The sequence below is a fragment of the Phoxinus phoxinus genome (genome assembly GCF_949152265.1).
Source record: "Phoxinus phoxinus genome assembly, chromosome: 17".
NCBI classification, from domain to species: Eukaryota; Metazoa; Chordata; class Actinopteri; order Cypriniformes; family Leuciscidae; genus Phoxinus; species Phoxinus phoxinus.
Genome location: NC_136892.1, coordinates 5,751,238 through 5,774,353, shown reverse-complemented (window position 1 = coordinate 5,774,353; position 23,116 = coordinate 5,751,238). Strand labels below are relative to the sequence as shown.

The 23,116-nt window shown below is 40.5% G+C and overlaps 2 protein-coding genes across 2 annotated transcripts; both read right to left on the bottom strand.

Moving 5' to 3' along the window:
- Positions 1–744: 744 nt before the first annotated feature.
- plac8l1 (PLAC8 like 1) lies at positions 745–6,741 on the bottom strand. The gene is made up of 5 exons (XM_079586912.1): positions 6,432–6,741; positions 6,004–6,046; positions 5,694–5,877; positions 3,724–3,860; positions 745–1,316 (listed from the first exon to the last, which is right to left on the bottom strand). Exons 3-5 carry the CDS (start codon positions 5,869–5,871, stop codon positions 1,185–1,187), a joined length of 447 nt encoding a protein of 148 aa, XP_079443038.1. The 5' UTR covers positions 5,872–5,877; positions 6,004–6,046; positions 6,432–6,741; the 3' UTR covers positions 745–1,184.
- Positions 6,742–8,412: 1,671 nt separating this feature from the next.
- On the bottom strand, positions 8,413–22,906 carry LOC306983973 (leucine--tRNA ligase, cytoplasmic-like; the record flags this gene model as incomplete). The annotated part of the gene is made up of 6 exons (XM_079584903.1): positions 8,413–8,416; positions 8,506–8,627; positions 9,092–9,191; positions 9,341–9,510; positions 20,837–20,947; positions 22,856–22,906. 6 exons carry the CDS (start codon positions 22,904–22,906, stop codon positions 8,413–8,415), a joined length of 558 nt encoding a protein of 185 aa, XP_079441029.1.
- Between the last annotated feature and the right edge of the window lie 210 nt (positions 22,907–23,116).

Here is a 23,116-nt window from a genome sequence, read left to right as displayed (position 1 = left end):
TTATTTCATAATGTGATTTCCCACTTTCAATTCTTTTACTTTAATGAAAGGTTAGATTTTTGAAAAAATTGAATGAGAGTTCAAAAGGATAAACAATGCAGATTTATTTTTTACAGCCGTTTTCGATCATATTTACCAGGGGTGCCATTAATTCTGACCACAACTGTATATGAATGTGTGTGCATTGTGAATATAATACGGACATACATCCACCATGATGGATGATGTCATTATCATGTGACCTACCACCATCAGTTGTGTCACTTTATTGCCATTCACAAATCATCTCCTGTGGCCTCACGGGATAGTCAAGTGACCATCGTATGCACACTTGTTGGTCATCCTTTTTACCTACTCTTTTATGAGTACTGTGAATTCGGACATTCATTTACCTTATTTTGTCACATACTGTGTTTTTACTGATTTTGAACGCAGCCATAATTACAGCAAAGAGAAGAATAGTCTATTGCAGCTTCCATTTCATGCCGACTTTAAATAATGTTATAATGGTTTATTAAATATTTATTATGTTAAATAATGTCGTAATATTAAATTATAAATAAATAATATGTTAAAATTATTATTATTATTAATTATTAATTATAATTGTAAAAATAATGGTATCCTGCGTATTACATTTTTGCTACAAAATTTGTTATCCTTGCTTTATCATATATAAGCCATTCGTTGGATTAGAAATTGAACAAATATAAATACATCAAAATGTAATAAATACAAAATTGGGCAGATTTTTTTAAACACTTTATTTTGGATAAAACAAGAGATTAGATGTCAAATCAGTTCTGACTCTGAATTTCAAATACGATTAGAAATAGTGCCAAAACTGAATTCATATAGCAAAACCTGCATGTGTTTTATGTGTACCGTGAGAGAGCAATCTGAAATCAAAGCATAGGCAGTGCCAGAAAACATCAGGAACCTCTTCTCCACTCATCCGTCTCTCTACCCATCTGTCACTCCATCTCTCCGTCAGTTGGAAATGTCAGCGGCATCAATCTTCAAGCAGAGAGTACTGATATGTCTAACCCTGCGTGAAGTTCAGGACCCCGGGTAATAAACATCCTGACAGCTGAGACGGCCCCTCAGTCTTTTAGCATCGGCAAAAACACGGATGAGAAGAAAATCGGAGCCCTGTACATACACACACACACACACACTGTGTCTCAGGAGCTCTCCAGCATGGTAGAAACGGTGTAGATCTGTGTCTTCAGTCTCTTCTTCATCTCTCTGATCATTTGACAGAGGGCCAGAGGGTAGCAGCAATAAACCGTAGTCCAGTCCTCACACACGCTGCCCTGGAGACACACACAGCACACTGTAATGTATTCTTAATTCAATATAACCAGGCAAATTAGGGTTTGTAGATTTCTAAGTCAGGATACATTTCCCTGATATTGATTTAACACCCCCCTCCAAGTCGAGGAATCTAGTTATGAAATTTCATTTAAGGAATCTTCATCTCACTGTCAAATACTGGATATGTTTTACTTCTTAGCACAAGAAGGATATGACAAGATAAATCAAAGATACATTTCTACACCTAGAGGAAATACTGTAAAACACTTTTTTTCTAGGTCACCGTAATCCATTGTTCAGTGGAAACTCGACAGTGATATCTGAGTTGAGTTGTTGGTTCTCATATTAAAGGCCAACGTGTACGTCGTTTATTTTACGCACACAGTCGAACGCTCGGCCTTTTAAAGTCTACTCCATTTGATAGCATGCGCGAACCAAGGCTGCATCCGAAATCGCATACTTAGCTACTATATAGTAAGTGAAAATAGTACAGTATGTGACAGAAGAAGTATGCCCGAATTCACAGTACTCATAAAACAGTAGGCAAAACGTACCCGGATGACCAACTACTTCCGGCGGGAAATATTCTATTTACATTATGTAAACATAGCAGTATTTCCTTAGCAATAAGTGTGAAAAGTTAGATGCTATGTATATTTATTTATAAATAGTGGCAGACACTATTTGCACCTCAGTGTTGCTGTACATTAAACAGTATGCAATAATAAAATATATTGTAAATTATTATTAAATGTATGCCACCTTATTGGGACAATAAAGCCCCCCCACACCTACCCAAAACAATAACCGATAAACACTTTATTATTAAACCCACTAGACACTTCCATTTTTATTGAAAATAAATGCCTTTCCGATCAGATGTGTGATGGGAAAAGGGAGTAGAACGAGTTCGGCAAAAGGCGGATTCGAACTCGGGTCGATGTGTGTCAAACGTTTCTGCCACGGACCTTACCGCTGCACTATTGCTGACAATTAAGCGTATTCAGTCATTTTTACGTCAATGGGCGGAGTTAGTGTAAATAGCCTCTGCCAACACAACTAAAAAATCCAATTACAATTAAAAACAATATAATTTTTAGGTAGTTCTCATCACGTAGACCTACTGTACACACTGTTCAAGTGTTAGTTTTCCCAACAACTGCAACTGGGATATTCCGGCTTAATTTTTCTACAGTGGAAGGAAGCAGTCGACTCTAGAAAGTTTTATCGCTGTCCAGTGTCTGCGCTACTTTTCAAGTTATGACTGATAAAAATGTCTACTTTTAAACTAAAGTTGCGGGCTTTCTCATAACCCCCTCACACAAATGCTTATTAATGTGTGTGTCTGTTGTTGTTGCAGTCTTCGGTATTTTGTTGTTCCGTCTCTTTAGTTTCATTTTCTACTGTGAAACAACAGCCCGAGCAAGTGTTGCCACCTAGTGGAACAACTGATTAGTACAAAACAAATTCAATGCGCGTAAGTGGTTAAAAAAAAATCAGACGGCACACGTACGCACGTGCTATTCTGGCAACGAAATTTAAAAATCTGGTCAAATAAATTTGAAGCCGCAGTCGCAATAGACTTTGAGCACACAAAATTTATTCGGACACTGCAACCGTCGTGATACGATATCATGCTCTATGATGTATGTCAACAATCTACTCAACGTATATGCAAAAATATTGTTGTTTTAACTATTAAACATCGTTGCTTGATACCACAGGGTTATTATCGTTACCCCAAAACAGAAAACCATAAAAAAAGAAAACTTTAATCACAAATCAAGAGAAAGCAATTTTTCATGAAAAAAAAAATATATATATATATAATCATTATTAATATATCATTAATATATCATTATTATTTTTTGCTTAATATTTTGATACAGTATATTCAAAATATTAACAAACTCTATAATAGTATATCATTGATACTACAATAATACAGTTCTTCCAAGGCCATGTTTACAAACAATATTTTTCTGGAAGAAAAAAAAAATTGCAAGTGCAAGGACAAAGCCACATTTTTTGACAAAGCCAGTTTCTTATATGCATTAAGCATTAAAAAACGATCTGATGTTTTATTTTACTACATGGTATTTTAATTACAATAAAAGTAACATATTTGTAGATTTAGATATTGGATTTAGAATTGTATAGAAAAATAGTCCATTAAAGTATTATAGTAATGGGAACACGCAAACTGATACAGTATTCTTGCATAACGTTTTTTATATAATGTTTCATTTTATAAATAATTTTGCATACTAAACGTATCAAATAGATTTCGGAATCCTGTTCATTTTTGCCAGTATTAAATCAGCACTGTGAAATTTTCAGTCATCGAAAACTCAAGAACTCCATTCCCAGCATGTGGCATTATTTACATTGGTGCTTAATCCTTACCCTGATTTTAAAGCGCTCTCTAATGCCCACTCTCATGGCGAACGTGGAGCCGGGCAGAAGAGGCAAACACACACATTCTCCATACTGATGAGCCAGACTCAGGTCCAAACAACATGGCACAAACGCACCCATCAGACCTGCACAGAAGAGAGGAGAGATGCTGTGAAACGTGGGCTGGGATCTGTCGGAAAACTCGGAGCATCCGTGCTTATCTGCAATTACTTTAACACTGCTTATATTGACTGCCTGCAACAACAAAAAAGGATTCAATTCTGATAAATATGGCTTTGAAAGAGAAATCAATGTCCTTGCAAAGTAGAATTTTGTTTTATGCCCAGCATTTTTTTTTAATTAATGGAAAATCATTAACAATTTATAATCATTAAGGAATGTCATTAACTTTTAATGATTGTGAAACGGTACACAAACCACTGCTAGCAAAACAACAGTAATTACTCATGCATGATAGAGCACATACTAAGGCTAGCTGTAATCCAACAAGTTTGACCCAAAAGATTTTGTGAAATACATAATCTGTGGATATGTATTTTCAGCAGGATAGCGCACATCTTTTGGACAAATTTAACTATGTTTAAATGTGACGCACTGTAGTTTGCTACAGTAATACAACGCAAAATAAAGTATTTTAAGAGACATTTCATTAGAAATGTAATGATGAAGAAATATAATAAAATAGTGAGTTCTGGGTTTGGTATTTAGTTTTTTTTCCCAAATTTACACAAAAGACCAAAATGTGATGCTAAGGGCCAGTCTTGGTCACAAATGATATAAAAATATGCAGCAATAGAGTTATATGTACAGTTTGTCATTCAAGATCTCAATTGATTGTGTAGAGAAGCAGAGGCTTCATGGAGAGACTAACAATAAATAAACTGCTGTGCTGGATGTGCTGGATTTCCTGAGGCTGTAAGTGTTTTAAGAACAAATTGTGTCCCACTAGAGTTCCAAGTCAGTTTCATTATTCTGGAACCGAAAAATATGTTTTCTTTGTTGCCAAGTAAACTGAAACTAGGCGAAGTCGTATCGGTTGAATTACAACAGTCATAAAGAGATAGTTCATCCAAAAATTACATTTATATAATTAATTACTCATCCTAATTTTGTTCAAAACCTGCATGACTTTCGGACTTTCATTCGTCTTCGGAACACAAATAAAGATCTTTTTGATGAAATCTGAATGATTTCTGTCGCTCCAAATTGTCCTAAATTCATATAAACTGATCGTGGATCTTCAGAAAATTTGTAAATTCAGACTAATTCATATGGATTAGTTTGAAGATCTCTTTATGAACTTTCTTAAGCGTCACAGTTGCGTAGCTGTCAATGGAGGGACAGAAAGCTCTCAGATTTCATTAAAAATATCATTTGTGTTCTGAAGATGAATGAAAGTCTTATGGGTTTGGAACGACATGATGGCGAGTAATTAATGACAGAATTTAAATTTCTGGGTGAACTATCCCTTTAATAAAAAAAATTTTTTAAAGAAGAAATGATTATGGAAGCCTGTTTGCTTTTTGCTGTAATTGCAACTTATTTCGCAACTGTGAATATGTTTCTTACAATCGAGATGTTACCTAATTTAAAATGTACATCTAAAAATGTTGCACAATACGACTTTATATCTTGCGAAGTGAGTTTAAATATTGCAGATGCGACTTTATGATTCACAATGTGGCTTTATATCCAGCAATGTGAAACTTTGTGGTCTCCACAAATATTGGCAATCTGATTGTTTTTGTAATTGAAACTTTATATCTTGCAACTATGACTTTGTTTCTTGCATTAGCAAACTTATATCACACCCAATTTTGACTTTATATTCAAAATGTCACTTTAGTATGTCACAGTGCGACTGTTTCTCGTCACATTGTGACTGTACATCTCACAATGTGACAATATTAATTGTAAACTTCATCTCACTCCATGCTGTCTCAAGCACTTCCTCTTACATGAGCTGGTGTCCCCACACACGTCTAACAGTCCTGAGCTCCAGCCTCCCCCTGTTTGTGTGATAGTGGTCACTGTCGTCGTGGTCTCCCCGAGCCCAGGTTGAGTCAGCACAGGAAGTTCCATCGTCGCACTTCCTGTTGGGTTCGCTTCAACATCTTTTCCACCTGGAGAGTCCATTTGAATCTGAAGGCGATACAAGAAATCTGCTTGACGTTGACACACAATCCGATAAAGGCAGTCCTCACCTAACCTAAAAAGTTTTGTGACTTTAAACAAATGAAATGCATATTAATGAGGGTGAACACTTACATGGTGAATGTGGCTCAGAACAATCCCTCACGATGACAACAGACTAAGGGAAAAGACAGGGGTGAGTTTCCTATGGTGACAGTGGTGTGTTCCTTCAGATAATCGCTTCGCCAAGAAGCCCTGACAGAAGCTGCTGTGAGCTGATAAGCCTTCATACACACACACACACACACACATGCACAGGAGACCCTCACACACCTCGCAAGCACATTCAAATTCTAACTCTCAAGTCACAAACAGCAATGTAACACACAATGGCAGATACAGTTCAAAAATTCCTCTCAAACCCAATTATACAACACATAATCATGCATAATTGGGACAGCAGGCCTACTTACAAATATCCCACTGGAGCCGACAATTCACACACACACAAATATCCAACAAAACCTCACGGATGACACCTCAAATATGCAACAAAAGCTTACCAGCGATCCAGCCTGTGTGAGAAAGATGTTACATAAATTCACCCCAAGAGCAGCAATGCAGAATAGCACGTCCTCTTGAGGTTAATGTCTCGCATCACTTCCTTCTGCACCACAGCCAACGCACATCCAACGGTGTCACATCCACTTTAATGAAACATTGCGTGTAGCTGTCATATGTAGAACGACTCGCTTATATGTTTGCCGGCCAAGTCTGTTGAAGTGCATGTAATCGTTTATCTGAACGTGCTTCTTTGTGGCTGATCTCGTCTCCACTTGCATCAGACTGTAAAATCGAGCCGTCTTCATATCTGCTACGGCCCGCTTGGCCGGGAAATCGAATAATATCACTCATAGCGTTGGCACATTCTCAGAAAACAGGGCTATTTGTGTCCCGAAAACTTGTTGTTTGCTACTTTTCTTTATCAAATTCAGATTTTCTCACTTCTGTCCAATAACACTTGGGCCGTAACCAAAGACAATGAGGGAATTTCAGATTAGTGATCATCCAATATGGCTTTATCAAAGTAACCAATATCTATTTATTGATACTAACCTTAGAAAACCTTACAGATAACCAGGGAATCAGGAAGACTTCCTTCAAAAACATGAACAAATATTATGATTTATTACAAGGTATAGGCTACTTGATTAAAAAAAATGTTTTATCAAAAATACAGTAAAATCAATATTATTGTAAAATATCATTACGATTTAAAAGAACCGTTTTCTATTTGAATTTGTTTTAAAATGTAATTTATTCCTGTGACGACAAAGCTGAATTTTCAGCATCATTACTCCAGTCTTCAGTGTCACATTTAATAATGTAGCTTTCAGTAGTGAGCTATTTTATTTATAGCAATTCATGGGGAAGAGGTTCAAGTTTCTATGCGCCTGAACGTTTCTGTGCGCACAATTTCTTACCAATATAACGTTTCCTGTAGCACTTTATTTTACAGTCCTGTTCCCCATGTACATACTATGTACATTATAGTAATTGCAAAAACTTGGTAATAACTAAGTACTACCCCTGTGCCTACACCTAAACCTAACCTTAAACGGTTAGTTTACCCAAAAATAATTGTTCTGTCATCAATTACTCACCCTCATGTCGTTCCAAACCCGTAAGACCTTCATTCATCTTCGAAAACACAAATTAAGATATGTTTGATGAAATTCAGGAATACGGGGGTCAGAAAGCTCTCGGATTTCATCAAAAACAGAACAGACCGTTCACCATGAGACGGACACTCCAGATCACGTTTATATGAAACTTTCTGCCATATAACAGTATTTTCAGTTGTCTTTATTAGATATTTTGGAATTTTTAAATATCATGATATACTCACAAAGATATATAATTTAGCATTATATATTTTTCATCATATTTAATTTATGAAATATACTTATACTTTTATTCAAAAAGGACACATTAAATTGACCCAACATCATGACAACACACAACTGTTTTCAACATTGATAATAATAATAAATGCAAACCAAATTATCATTTTAGAATAATTTCTGAAGGATTATGTGACACTGAAGATTGGAGTAATGTTGCTGAAAATTCAGCTTTGTCATCACAGGAATAAATTACATTTTAAATAAAATTATTTACAATTTTTATATTTTACAAACACACACTATATGTATACTAGTACTAATAGTTAAATAAAATTAACGTATTTAACACAACCGCCCCAGACCTACGTGGGTCATCTTACATTTCATACAGTTGATTGATGATGAACATGATATATGTAGTGTGTGTGAAATATTATTACAATATAAAGCATATTTTAAATTCTTTAATATTCCCATGATTGTGGGAACTGCATATCAAATGCTGTATAAAATGTGTCAGCACTGCATTTCAGAAAAAAAACTCAAAGCCACAACAGCCGGCTGTACACTCCACCACAGTGAGCTGAATGTAAGAAGCATTACCCATGCACAGCGTGCTTCTAAAATTAGCCTGTCTCTAGCTGCACGAAGCACAGGCCAGATCAACCATTAAAAAGAAAGAGAGAGAGAGAGAAACAATAGATGGAGGCTTCTGTGCTGCAGCTTTGACAGGGCCTCAGTGTCTCTCATCATCACCTCAGATCTGAAGACACAGAACGGTTTCCCAGGGCAACAGTCCTCCTTTACTTTGTCATCAGCTTCAGAGGCGAATGCAACATCTATCTGATCCAACTGATGGAGAGAGAGAGGGGTTAGAGAGAAACAACTAACAATGAGATCAGACCTAAAGTCAACTAATAACAGGGCTCACTGCATTCAACACTGCGGTTTCGTTGGTTGTTAAAAAAAAATAAAAAAAACTTTGCATTTTTAGAGTAAAAGACAATATTCAAAGGGAAATTATGTTAGGTGGGGCTTGCTTTTATTCAGCAGGAACTTTCTGAACTGTGATGATTGGATAATATAATTTCCCCCGCCCACACGGCTTTGATTACATCAGCAGAAATGAAAAGTTGTTTGAGAGGCAGAAAACATTTTGAATTATTATTTTTGTTTAGAGTATTGCGCACTGATGAGACATACATTAAGTTAATATCGATTTTGTGTAGTCTTGAAGTGTTCGAAAGTGAGGGTCTTTCTTGATTTTGTAGAAACTGTACATTTAGTTGGCTTTTTAAGTAGTTGTGCGCTATTACCTCGAGAGAATTGGTCAAGTAAACGATGTTCTCCAGTAGGACGGTGCGCTCGTCAAACTCCAGCTCTAGATCAAGAACCCTGGGCCCGATTTTCTCTAGGCTGGAAATACACAGAAAAACACAAACAGGACCAATTTTAATGCATTTTATGACACATTTGGTTCTATGTGTGAACCCATTGAATATGTCCCAATTCTTCAACCAACTGGATAAATATTCTGAATATTCTGATCCAATCTGACTTCTGACCTGTAATGATTATGACCTGAATCATAATCATACACTGTTTGTTCGTTGGCCAGAGGAGAATTTATCATGGCTACAAAGAGCATCACTCTCTTCATGTACTTCTTCAGCTCTGGCATGGCACCCAGCTCTGTGGCGATGACCTTATTGTCAGGTAGAGCTCCACTGTTGCTCTGGAAATGACAGTGGGAAAGAATAGCCATTTAATTCACCGCTCAGGTCAAGATTTAACCCTCTAAATTCAACACTGGCAATAAAATAGTACCGGAGAAGTGATCAAATAGCTGCATATCACAATACAGCATAATAATTACATATGCAACATCTAATATTCACCATTATTACACGGCTCTGTGGAATACATGATTCTGATTGGTCAATCGCGCCACCGCATTATGTTATTCCTCAATAACAACCGCTGAAAACAGTTAACACTGGCTCATCCGGGTTACTGAAGTCAGCAGTGCTATTCGCCTTATTTTTGAACGCGGAAGTAAATATGGGTCCAACTTCTGTTTTTTGTGCGGCAAAATTGGTGAAGAGACAACTCGACGCCTGTGAAGAGACGACTCGACGCCTGTGAAGAGACGACTCGACGCCTGTGAAGAGACGACTCCACGCCTGTGAAGAGACGACTCCACGCCTGTGAAGAGACGACTCGACGCCTGTGAAGAGACGACTCGACGCCTGTGAAGAGACGACTCGACGCCTGTGAAGAGACGACTCGACGCCTGTGAAGAGACGACTCCACGCCTGTGAAGAGACGACTCGACGCCTGTGAAGAGACGACTCGAAGCCTGTGAAGAGACGACTCGACGCCTGTGAAGAGACGACTCGACGCCTGTGAAGAGACGACTCCACGCCTGTGAAGAGACGACTCCACGCCTGTGAAGAGACGACTCGACGCCTGTGAAGAGACGACTCGACGCCTGTGAAGAGACGACTCGACGCCTGTGAAGAGACGACTCGACGCCTGTGAAGAGACGACTCCACGCCTGTGAAGAGACGACTCGACGCCTGTGAAGAGACGACTCGAAGCCTGTGAAGAGACGACTCGACGCCTGTGAAGAGACGACTCGACGCCTGTGAAGAGACGACTCGACGCCTGTGAAGAGACGACTCCACGCCTGTGAAGAGACGACTCCACGCCTGTGAAGAGACGACTCCACGCCTGTGAAGAGACGACTCCACGCCTGTGAAGAGACGACTCCACGCCTGTGAAGAGACGACTCCACGCCTGTGAAGAGACGACTCGAAGCCTGTGAAGAGACGACTCCACGCCTGTGAACAGACGACTCCACGCCTGTGAAGAGACGACTCCACGCCTGTGAAGAGACGACTCCACGCCTGTGAAGAGACGACTCCACGCCTGTGAAGAGACGACTCCACGCCTGTGAAGAGACGACTCCACGCCTGTGAAGAGACGACTCCACGCCTGTGAAGAGACGACTCCACGCCTGTGAAGAGACGACTCCACGCCTGTGAAGAGACGACTCCACGCCTGTGAAGAGACGACTCCACGCCTGTGAAGAGACGACTCCACGCCTGTGAAGAGACGACTCCACGCCTGTGAAGAGACGACTCCACGCCTCGACGCCTGTGAAGAGACGACTCCACGCCTGTGAAGAGACGACTCGACGCCTGTGAAGAGACGACTCGACGCCTGTGAAGAGACGACTCGAAGCCTGTGAAGAGACGACTCGACGCCTGTGAAGAGACGACTCGACGCCTGTGAAGAGACGACTCGACGCCTGTGAAGAGACGACTCCACGCCTGTGAAGAGACGACTCGACGCCTGTGAAGAGACGACTCGACGCCTGTGAAGAGACGACTCCACGCCTGTGAAGAGACGACTCCACGCCTGTGAAGAGACGACTCCACGCCTGTGAAGAGACGACTCCACGCCTGTGAAGAGACGACTCCACGCCTGTGAAGAGACGACTCCACGCCTGTGAAGAGACGACTCCACGCCTGTGAAGAGACGACTCGAAGCCTGTGAAGAGACGACTCGACGCCTGTGAAGAGACGACTCGACGCCTGTGAAGAGACGACTCGACGCCTGTGAAGAGACGACTCGACGCCTGTGAAGAGACGACTCCACGCCTGTGAAGAGACGACTCGACGCCTGTGAAGAGACGACTCGAAGCCTGTGAAGAGACGACTCGACGCCTGTGAAGAGACGACTCCACGCCTGTGAAGAGACGACTCCACGCCTGTGAAGAGACGACTCCACGCCTGTGAAGAGACGACTCGACGCCTGTGAAGAGACGACTCGAAGCCTGTGAAGAGACGACTCGACGCCTGTGAAGAGACGACTCGAAGCCTGTGAAGAGACGACTCCACGCCTGTGAACAGACGACTCCACGCCTGTGAAGAGACGACTCCACGCCTGTGAAGAGACGACTCCACGCCTGTGAAGAGACGACTCCACGCCTGTGAAGAGACGACTCCACGCCTGTGAAGAGACGACTCCACGCCTGTGAAGAGACGACTCCACGCCTGTGAAGAGACGACTCCACGCCTGTGAAGAGACGACTCCACGCCTGTGAAGAGACGACTCCACGCCTGTGAAGAGACGACTCCACGCCTGTGAAGAGACGACTCCACGCCTCGACGCCTGTGAAGAGACGACTCCACGCCTGTGAAGAGACGACTCCACGCCTGTGAAGAGACGACTCGACGCCTGTGAAGAGACGACTCGACGCCTGTGAAGAGACGACTCGACGCCTGTGAAGAGACGACTCGACGCCTGTGAAGAGACGACTCGACGCCTGTGAAGAGACGACTCCACGCCTGTGAAGAGACGACTCCACGCCTGTGAAGAGACGACTCGACGCCTGTGAAGAGACGACTCGACGCCTGTGAAGAGACGACTCGACGCCTGTGAAGAGACGACTCCACGCCTGTGAAGAGACGACTCGACGCCTGTGAAGAGACGACTCGAAGCCTGTGAAGAGACGACTCCACGCCTGTGAAGAGACGACTCCACGCCTGTGAAGAGACGACTCCACGCCTGTGAAAAGACGACTCCACGCCTGTGAAGAGACGACTCCACGCCTGTGAAGAGACGACTCCACGCCTGTGAAGAGACGACTCGACGCCTGTGAAGAGACGACTCGAAGCCTGTGAAGAGACGACTCGACGCCTGTGAAGAGACGACTCGACGCCTGTGAAGAGACGACTCGACGCCTGTGAAGAGACGACTCGACGCCTGTGAAGAGACGACTCGACGCCTGTGAAGAGACGACTCCACGCCTGTGAAGAGACGACTCCACGCCTGTGAAGAGACGACTCCACGCCTGTGAAGAGACGACTCCACGCCTGTGAAGAGACGACTCCACGCCTGTGAAGAGACGACTCCACGCCTGTGAAGAGACGACTCCACGCCTGTGAAGAGACGACTCCACGCCTGTGAAGAGACGACTCCACGCCTGTGAAGAGACGACTCCACGCCTCGACGCCTGTGAAGAGACGACTCCACGCCTGTGAAGAGACGACTCCACGCCTGTGAAGAGACGACTCGACGCCTGTGAAGAGACGACTCGACGCCTGTGAAGAGACGACTCGACGCCTGTGAAGAGACGACTCGACGCCTGTGAAGAGACGACTCGACGCCTGTAAAGAGACGACTCGACGCCGGCGATATGTTATGCCCTAAATTTATACATGATTAACTAACTGTATTTTTCTATGTACATCAGTGATGCGCGGGTTGATCCAAAATGAGCGGGTGCCTGCGGTCACCCGCGGTTACCCGCGGTTACGAGTCATCCAAAAAATTTTTTTATGATATTCGGGTCGCGGTCGGTCGGGTCGTTTCAAATAAAGATGCCAATTAAACCTTTGTAATTTATATGACACAATGTTCTATAAAATACATATAGGTCTACACTTTATTGGCTGTATAACTGGTGCGAGGATGACGCACGATGAAAGTGGGAAATCCTTAGGCTATTTACCTTTTGAATGTTGAGCGCGTTATTAACTTTTGAATAAAAGCTGACGCGGGACAAAATGCCCGATTTCCCAACATGTTGAACTGAGCAATGCCATTGTGCCATAGGCTACTTTTAAATGCATATAGCTCAGTAATCTCAGTTTATGTATTTGCTGAGAGGGGGCGGGGTTTTTGTTGGGAAAGTCCGGGGAGAGACGCACACTTCGGTTAGACTGGATAAACACATGCAGCATCTTAATTGTTAAGAAAATGAAACTAAATAAATGAATAAATCAAGCCTTTATTACAAAACACTAGGCGATATCATACAGCATTCCGAAAAATGCGCACCCCTAGTTCCTCCGTCTATGGCCCATGACGCTAAGATGAGCATTTACTAGCTACTTTAAAGAAACGCGGGTCAGGAAGCGGGTCGGGTACAATATTTTCTTTCTTATTTTTGGCGGTCCGAGTTGCGGGCGGGTTAGTTGAAAACGTCGTCGGGTGCGGGTTGTTTATACATTGACCCGCGCATCACTGGTGCCTACCTCATAATGTTTAGGCTTGAAGTTTGACAAATTGTACCAATCTGATGTGTACTGATGTGACCTCTTGGTGCAAGTTTGTCACATTAAAATTTAAGCTATTTACATTGAAGTTTCAAGTTTATTTCAATTTTATTTGTACTGTTTGGGTATCAGTGCTAAAGAGCTGATGAAAACATTGGCTTTTAAGGCATTTGTGAAATAAAATGTAGTATATTATTAAGGTTTTTATTTTTTAATTAACAGATTGTGCAGATTGACCTTTTCCAGATAAGTAAAAGTCTTATCTCTTGTTCATTGATGCTGCTTGGGTTAAGGTAACCACCACACCACAGCACACCACATTTTGGTGAACCACCTCTTCCTTTCTGTGTAGGTAAGTATACCAATTCTAATTCTAATCTCGAATGGCAATTTGGGTAAGTACATCATCAAGGTAAGTTGAAAAATATGGACAGTTTATAGTTGTCACCATAAACTGTAATACATTAAACATATGTAACTGTTCTATTTAAACTTTGTTAAAGGTGCAGTTTGCCGTGTCCAAAGGTCTGATTGGATTGTCCTGCACAGATGACTGGAACCCACTGGAACTCAGGGACACAGCGCAATTTAGTCCCCAAAAGGTTGAGCAATATATGTTTCAGGCACCACAAAGAAAGTTCTGTCTCTGAGAACATCCTGCCTATCTCTCCATCTCTACCACCAACCCCTGCCTACAGTTTAAGCACTGAAGATGAGCTTAGAAGTCCAGCCTTCTGCACAGATACATCTCTGCTGAACCAGATCAATTTCCAGCAGCTCCCACACAGCTCCAGCAGCCTCCTAGTGAACATGGCACGGACATACAGTGCCAGAAATGCATGTAATTTTATGATATGTACATTAAATTAGATGGGGATACATGTGCTTCCCACTTGTGGTTTGATGCACGATGCACGTAAATAAAGTGTAACTGCTATCTCTGCAAAAAAGGCCCTCATGCGTGCATCTACTAAGCCAGATCATTTTCTTAGAGAGCACCTGTTTCCTAGGTTCCATAGGAACACTGCCACCAGGTATGGCCAGGATAATGAGGAGGTGGCCTACGCATGGATGGAGAGCTGGGGGTTTATAGTTGAGAAGAGAGGCACTGTAGTTATGGTCACAGAACCATGCTTTTCTGCAAGCCCAGATGGCATGGTTAACTCCACAGAGCTGCTGGAGCTTAAATGTCCTGTTCTGACCAAGAACTGTGCGTCTCTGGCTGAAGTGTTTTCCAGCAAGCTCACAGATATGAAGATGGTGGACGGGGTTCCACAGCTGCAACCAAATGGATCCCGTGGGTTACTGCCTCCAAGTCCAACTAGGTATGTTTTGTACAAGACTAGAGAGATGCAAGCTGCTTGTCTGGGCTCCATCTGAGAAAGTTGTCATTGATGTGCCATTTGATTTGGAGTATTGTTCACAAGTTCTACCTAAACTCAAGTCCTTCTATTTTAGTCACATGCTGCCAAGGATTGTAGATGAGTTTCTGCCATCAGACTCGTGCTGTACCATAAATATGTACATGTGTGTAAATAGGCTCAGGTTCTAGTCTTTAACCTGCTGTATGGACATGCCAGACACCAGCTTCCCTGTGTCTGTGTTGATGTGTGGTGATACCTAACTGTTAATAATTGTTCCGCTGACCATTTGTTAGGCTAGTTCATTTGGTGTTTTTCTTTTTATAGCTAGTGCTCAGTTTTACACATGAAGGTGATGTTTTACCATTTTAATAGTAATTGTGTTTATAATTAATATGTATAATAAATTAAATGGCCTACAAATAATGCCATAAGTGAAATCTTTACATTTAGTGATGTTTTACCATTTTAAAAGTGAATAATTGTAATTACATTTAATGTAAACAAATGACATGAGTTAATAAATTCCATTAGTGAAATACTGTATCTTCTTGCTAGTTTATGTACATAAAATACACTTTTTTAGTTATTTACATGTGGTTAGGACAACATCAGGCTCTATCAAAATATGACTAAATACAACAAATTGCATTAGCAATTAAAATTAAAAAACAGATTGAAAAATGTTATAATACAAATTTAGTTGGACACAAGTTAAATATCCTGTTTTTGTATCTGTAATAAGTTGATATTATAAAATACTTGAAAGGTTTTACAAAATTGAAAAGTCATTACAACATTAAAAACATCAAGGTGCCAAACACAAGAACTATTTAGTATAAAACCGTAGATCCAAAACACATTCTTGTGCTTTATAATTACATTGGTTTACAGTTTACGGTAAAATAACTAATCAGCAGTGCAGAATATAGATACCTGGAAAATAAAATGTTAAAGACAAATCATATGTGCAAATGATAGTACAATCAAAGCTCTACAGGCTGTCAAATAATTATTTATGAATATTAAGCTACAGTAGAAATCAGGATCTTTTTGACATGTAAACTTCCATGCTCAATCGGCATCCTCGTGGATGATTTCCCCCTGCATGTTTACAAGGGCTGCACAGATTCTGAGGATTTTGTCCACTTTGTGTGCCAAGTTGATGGGTACAGTCTGGTAGATTATTTTGAACACTTTGAGCCTCCTGATAACTCTTTCCACATGTATGTTCACATTTGCTATCCACATTTGTGGGAGTTACATCCTCATCAGACAACTGCCCTCATTTATGAGTGAACGCTGGTAGAACAATGTTAACCCTTCTCTTAAACAGCAGATCTCTGATGGTAAAGCCTCTGTCTGCCATCACTTCATCGTCGGGACGAAGATACTCCAGGAAGCCAGACTCCTGAGTGATGAACTCACTACACCTGCCTCCATAAGCAGGAGAAATGAACACCAAGCCCACACGGGGAAATAGCAACTAAATACTTTATAGTATTGCTGGAATAAGAATGGCTGTATGACTCGCCTCTGGAATCAAGGTTGTGTGGTTTCTGCAGGGTGGTCTCAGTGCAGTCAATGATGCAGGTGGTGTTGGGGAACTTCTCCCTGAAGCACTGAGGCATTGTGCTCCGGATTGTCTCCAGTGGTAGCTTAAGGAATGTAGATTCTCATGTGCTCCTCCATTGGGTCTATCCAGTAGGAGAGGATCCTGCGCACTAACCCCTGGGACACAGCAAAGCGTTCTGCAAGATCACCCTGGAGTAGATTCAACTTAAAGGAGAACTCCGGTCAATTTTCAATTTTTTTTTGTAAATTTGGAGTGTTGCCTACACCGTGTTTATCCTCTTTTTAAAATTTGCACCCTGTTGACTTCAATGGGGCAAGTTTTAAACCTGCTTTTAGCCTCTTAACATCCTTAATGTTTCATTACAAGTGCCCAGCCATGTTAGATGATTCTTTCAGAGTGAACACGAGTGAATCTGACTGCAGTAGATGTGAAAGATATGAATAAAAATGATGTTATTTCAGCCAGCGCAAATACCTGTATTCAAGTTTAAAACTTGCCCCATTGAAGTCAACAGGGTGCAAATTTTAAAAAGAGGATAACACGGTGTAGGCAACACCGATTTTTGTCGTTGTTCTCTGTACAGCACTCCAAATTTACAAAAAAATTAGCTCAATGTTAAAATTGACCGGAGTTCTCCTTGAAGTTTCATCATGGTCATCAATATTTGATGCATTACGTGCATCTTAAAGTTTGCTTTATAGAACTGTTCCAGATATTTAACATTGTCAAAAAAAGGCACTGAGAGAAACGCCTCTGTACAACACACAGCTAGTGTCATTCTTCAGGATGGCATGGGCAAGGTGTTCTTCTCCACCACATTGGGTTTCTCTGTCGCATACACTCTTCATCTTCTCTCCTAATATGTAGGTGTGATCCATCAGTGCCTGAACCTCCCACTGAGTGTCAGCATCTTTATGCATAGGTGACTCTGACTGTGGAACGGTCCGGTCAGCCTCCTCTTCACAGTGGCTGTCGTCTACCAAACACAAGAACACATACTGTAAGCACACAACCAGTTTAGCAAACAACATAAAACATACCTAGACTACTTCGACAACTACGTTAAAGGGATAGTTCACTTTGAAATTAATTGTTGACATGTTTTAGCTTACCTCAAGGGCATTCAAGATGTAGGTGTCTTTGTTTCCACAGTATTTTCAATTTTGATATTTTTAGGTCAAACCGTTCTTGTCTGACAGTCATATCATGCAGGTCTATGGGGTCCACCTCAAAGAGCATGCACAGAGTCCAAATTTAACATGATTTAATGACTCGTAAATGTAAGTACACATTGATGGCCTAAGACACGAAACGAGCGGTTTGTGTCAGAAAACGAACGGTATTTATATCGTTTTTACCTCTTGTAACACAGCAACGTCCAAGTGATCTGAGGGCGCGAGTGCATCCTGGTGTGTGACGTGTGCGCAGACAGGTGCATAGATGTACTAGATGTCGCCTTGGCTACGGCAGTTCATTGGAACGAATGTCTTTAATGCGACATCTAGTGTATATATATCTATGCACCAGTCTGCGGATAATAAACATCCGTTAACTTTCCATGCTAACCTCTTGACACGTCTCCTTGGAGTTTTTATTGGGACTTTGTAGCCCAGCCACTTTTCTGGTATCGGATGGTCTTCTGTAGGTATTGTGTACACGAAATGAAAAGAACAAACATACGGTCGCTTCGGTGGTTTCTTCAAATTTAAAGCTTTTAACCACAGGCGAAGGGATTCCTCATTCTTCGGCGGGGGGTAAAGGTCGTAGGGCGCCTCGCATCCACATTAAGCTCGCATACGCGTTCGATGATTAAAACACTCCTGCTCCAAGTTAATCTTTCTTTTGTACCAGTTACTATGACAACCTCTAACTGCACAAACAATCCCGTTCTTCCTCGAAGCCATAACGATGAGTTAGTTGATACGAAGACTTGTTTGATTAACCACTACGGTGAAAAGTGAGTTAGCTAGCCAGTGACCGGAAGTGACTGACCGGAAGTCTCGCACAAAAAAACGTCAACTGGCTGTGTCCGTATTGCCGTTAAAAATAAGGTGAAGCTTGCTAGGAATGGTTTTTCTTCATGGAAGTTTGGGTATTTGGCGAGGTAATAAAATATTAAAACTCAGTCAAATCAATTTTTTGATGTACAGTTATTTAATTATGTCATCTAGTATCGTGGACTCACTCTCTCATTTCATAGAAACGCAGTTGCTGCCATTTTGCGATTATTGTTTTGTGATTGATAATGAGCGACACCTGCGCAAAGTCCTGTTTGTCTTTTAAAGCAAAAAAAACAACTAGTAAATGCAACATTCTTATCTGTCTTGGACTATGGAGATATTTTATACATGAATTCAACCTCTCAATGTCTTCATGCTTTGGACACTGTGTTCCATGGAGCATTGAGATTCATTACAAACTTAAAATATCTCACTCATCACTGTTTACTGTATCGTCGGGTAGGATGGTTCTCCCTCTCTATTCGGCGTTGGATGCACTGGCATCTTTTTATTTATAAGGCAGTACAAGGACTCCTTCCTCCTTATCTGAACACTTACATTATCCCAAGGTCTCCAGGGACATATTACCTGCGCTCTCAGAATTTGTTTTTATTGACAGTCCCTAAAGCCCGCACTGTTTTTGGGAAAAAGGCTTTTAATTTTGCAGCACCATCATCATGGAATCAGATACAGAAGGAGCTACAGTTGAAGGAGTTGATTTAATTTTATTCCTTTAAAGGCTTTTTAAAGGATCTTGCAGAAAGTCAGTCTGTTTGTCACTGTACTTAAATGAATTTGATTTAAGACCTAGATTTTTTATGATGACGTTGTTTGAACATGATGAGTGAAAATGTGTTTATGTATTTACCTGTAAGTGTCTCTGTAACTATTTGTACGTGCGTTGCTGCCACTTGTCAGGACACTCTTGTAAAAGAGATTTTTGATCTCAAGGAGTTTTTATCCTGGTTAAATAAAGGTTTGGATTAATGAAAAAAAACGCACCAGTTTCGTATCTCTCACGGAGGAGATACGATCGTGAAGATCGAGAGAGGACCAGGCCTGGACTATTTTATTTGATGTTTTATTATGTGTGGCGGCGATCGACCATGAGGGACTGCCGTGTTTATTTTTGTTTTTGTATTTGTTTATTTATTTTATTCAAATCTTTGGAATGTTCGGCAGTTCCCGCCTCCTTCCCATAACATTTATGAATGAATGAATGAATGAATGAATACATTTTATTTTTATTTTATTTTATTTTTCCTCTTTAGAACATGATCATTAGTAACAGAACATATTTTAACAAAAATAATAATAAGAGCAAAATCTCAGCATGTTCAAAAGAAAAGAAAAAATATAGAGAGAAAAAAAGGAGAAGGAAGAAGCTAACTTATATTTACCTTCCCCTTTTACACATCTAGCTTTGAAAGGGCTACTGTTTACTCTTTACAAAATATCATAATTTATCCTTATGGGGAAAAAAAACGTAATAATTTGAAGTACATTTATCTGAAAATAAATCACACAATACAATTATAAAATGAGAGAGAGAAACACAAATAATACAAATATATATATATATACATATAACAATAACTTTAAATTTAAATATATATGAAATGGCAAGAAACAGACTGTATGGTAATTCAAATCAACCTCTTGAAGAGGAAATTAGACATTTGTCCCAAGTCCACCTTAATTCATAAAGTGGACTGTAAACTGTAACAATGTTAAATCATGTAACATTGTTACAGATAGCAAAAGGTATGAGAGGAACATTTTTTATAAATATATGCATTATATTTAGGTTGACCAGATTTTTCAGAGTGGAATACTTTATTGGATTATTGCAAATAGCCTATTGAATCAGAATCTAAACTAATCAAGAGATAGTCAATCAGAATCAAATCCGTTTGAATTCTGTCAATACCCAGTCCTATTAAATATGTGAAGAATGTCTCTATATGCACACTTTGATATCTGAGTGATATACTGATATAGCAATACATGAGTGACATACTGAGCAATACCTGAGCTGTGGTTAGGGTGTTTGTACCTTGTAATGTTTGCCCAGCAGAGAGAGGGCGCTGTGCTGCCAGGGTGGGTAGGTCTTCGCCACGTAGATGGTGCAGTGCGTGGGCTTAGCTGGTGGTTTGCTGTCCCCCTTCTGTGGTGGACAAAGACATGCATATATGTATATATATGGCCTACATATATATATGGTAACACTTTAGTTTATGGTCCAATTCTCACTATTAACTAGTTGCTTATTAGCTTGCATATTGCATATTACTAGGATATTGGCTGTTTATTAGTACTTATAAAGCACATAATAATTCCTTATTCTGCATGACCATATTCTAAATCCCTTAATCTTACCCAATATCTAAATTGATCAACCTTACTCACTTGTAATAAGCAGTAAATATGAGTTTATGAAGGCAAAAGTCTTAATTAATAGTTAGTTAATAGTGAGAATTGGACCCTAATATAAAGTGTGACCATACACACATCAATAATATTGACTGGAATGGAGTAAGTCTAGGGAAGGGTTTTGTTTTGTTTTTTTTGTTTTTTGCAGTTACCCTCCAGTATAGTCTAAAAAACATCAGCACAGCAACTCCTTATCCAAAGCGACATCCATTACCACATGGTCTCAACAACAGGACTGAGAAAAGCCTCTTTCCTCTGAGCCTTGACTCATAACGCTTACGTAAGGACCAGTATAGGTAGAAACAGACTGTAGGGAAACCGGCCCATGATAAAAGCGAGGGATAATGCATTACTCTTCTGTCAGGGGAGGTCTGGGACAGCGCTGAACTCACTCTACATGACAGCTGTCGACTTGACTCATTCTTGAGGTCAGTTCTGTTTCGGTGGAGGATCTCTGTCTAACGGCTTAATGTTACAAGGATTTGACAAGGATGCTACTAATTCTAACCCAACAGGAAGCTACCATAATAAAAAAAAACGTAAAGGGGTGGTTGAGTATGATTTCACTTTTCTAACTTTAGTTAGTGTGTAATGTTGCTGTTTGAGCATAAACAACATCTGCAAAGTTACAACGCTCAAAGTTCAAAGCAAAGGAAGATATTTGCTTTTAAATAAATTGTTTTTTTTAAGGACTACAGGCTGGTAGGGACTACACGACATTCCTCCCGTGTTAGTGACATCACCAACCCTAAAATTTACATAAACCCCGCCCCCGGGAACACACAGTCCATGTTGAGAAGAGGAAGAGTTGTTGTAGTCGAGCACATTTGTGAGTCAGCTCAAACTTTAGCATCCATCTTTTCACATGCAATAGAAAGTCACTCTGTGTGCATCTCACAACAGTTCCTATACGAGCGATTTATAGATTAGCACGGCAGAATATCCTAATTGAAGATAGTTAACTCCACATCAGCAACATAAATTCATCGACTAACCATTCAGAGACGTCATGTTGCATTCTACATGTTGTCACTTCTTCTTGAGTCTCTCCATCTTTGTCAGACTCTGTTTAAACATAAAAGGCAGAACAGTTTCTGACATTTTAGTGCGTCTGTGTGAGGTAATCGCAGCTGCTAACACACACAAGAGCTCTTGAAACCCCGCCCTCTGTGTCGGGAGTAGCAGCTAATTTGCATTTAAAGGGCCAGACACAAAACGGTGCGTTTTTGCTAACCCTCAAAAAGTGACAAATTTAACATGCTATATAAAAATATATGTGACTAGAATGGAATTCTTTAACAAAAAAAAAAATTACTGAACATTTTATGTTGTGTAGCAGGGTTGAGGTTTTGATTATCACAGTTAACCACTGGTTGCTATGCAACTACACATCCAGTCCATGAAAACAACAGCCACTCTCACCCTTCATGAGTGCAAAGTTTGGTGAGTTTTCACCATAACGATAAAAAGTTAGAGCTGTTTAAATTGCTTATCATTATCATAATTACTATAAATATAGCTGCAAGCAGCAATTACAAAAGCAAGCACAGAAATGGTAGTTATCAGAAGGACCCTAAACGCTGTAACACAAAGCGACGGTGGGTCAATGTTGGGTCGTCGTTGAGAGTCTGTCGGCCCAGACCGCTGCCACTAGTTGGACACGGTCGACGGCTTTTTTCGGTTCACTGATCATGTTGATTTGGGGTCAGAGCTGTTGGTAAGAGAAAGATCACTGATTGGCTGTTCGGCTTAGCAAACCAATTAAAGAGAAGAAAAATAAGTGACGAAAGTCGAGATGGCACAGACAAATATACAGGCCACACAGGCTCTTCTAATTTTACATGTTCAAATGTCCGTCTCCAAAAGTCTCTGCATGATCCCAGTCGAGAAATAAGGGTCTTAT

Excerpts from the sequence above, each read along its gene's own strand:
- plac8l1 (XM_079586912.1), bottom strand. The coding sequence starts at position 5,871 with ATGGACTCTCCAGGTGGAAAAGATGTTGAAGCGAACCCAACAGGAAGT. Across the intron at positions 3,861-5,693 it reads GTGTGGGGACACCAGCTCAT|GTCTGATGGGTGCGTTTGTG; the intron begins GTAAGAGGAAGT and ends TCTTCTGTGCAG. Across the intron at positions 1,317-3,723 it reads GAGAGCGCTTTAAAATCAGG|GGCAGCGTGTGTGAGGACTG; the intron begins GTAAGGATTAAG and ends GTGTGTCTCCAG.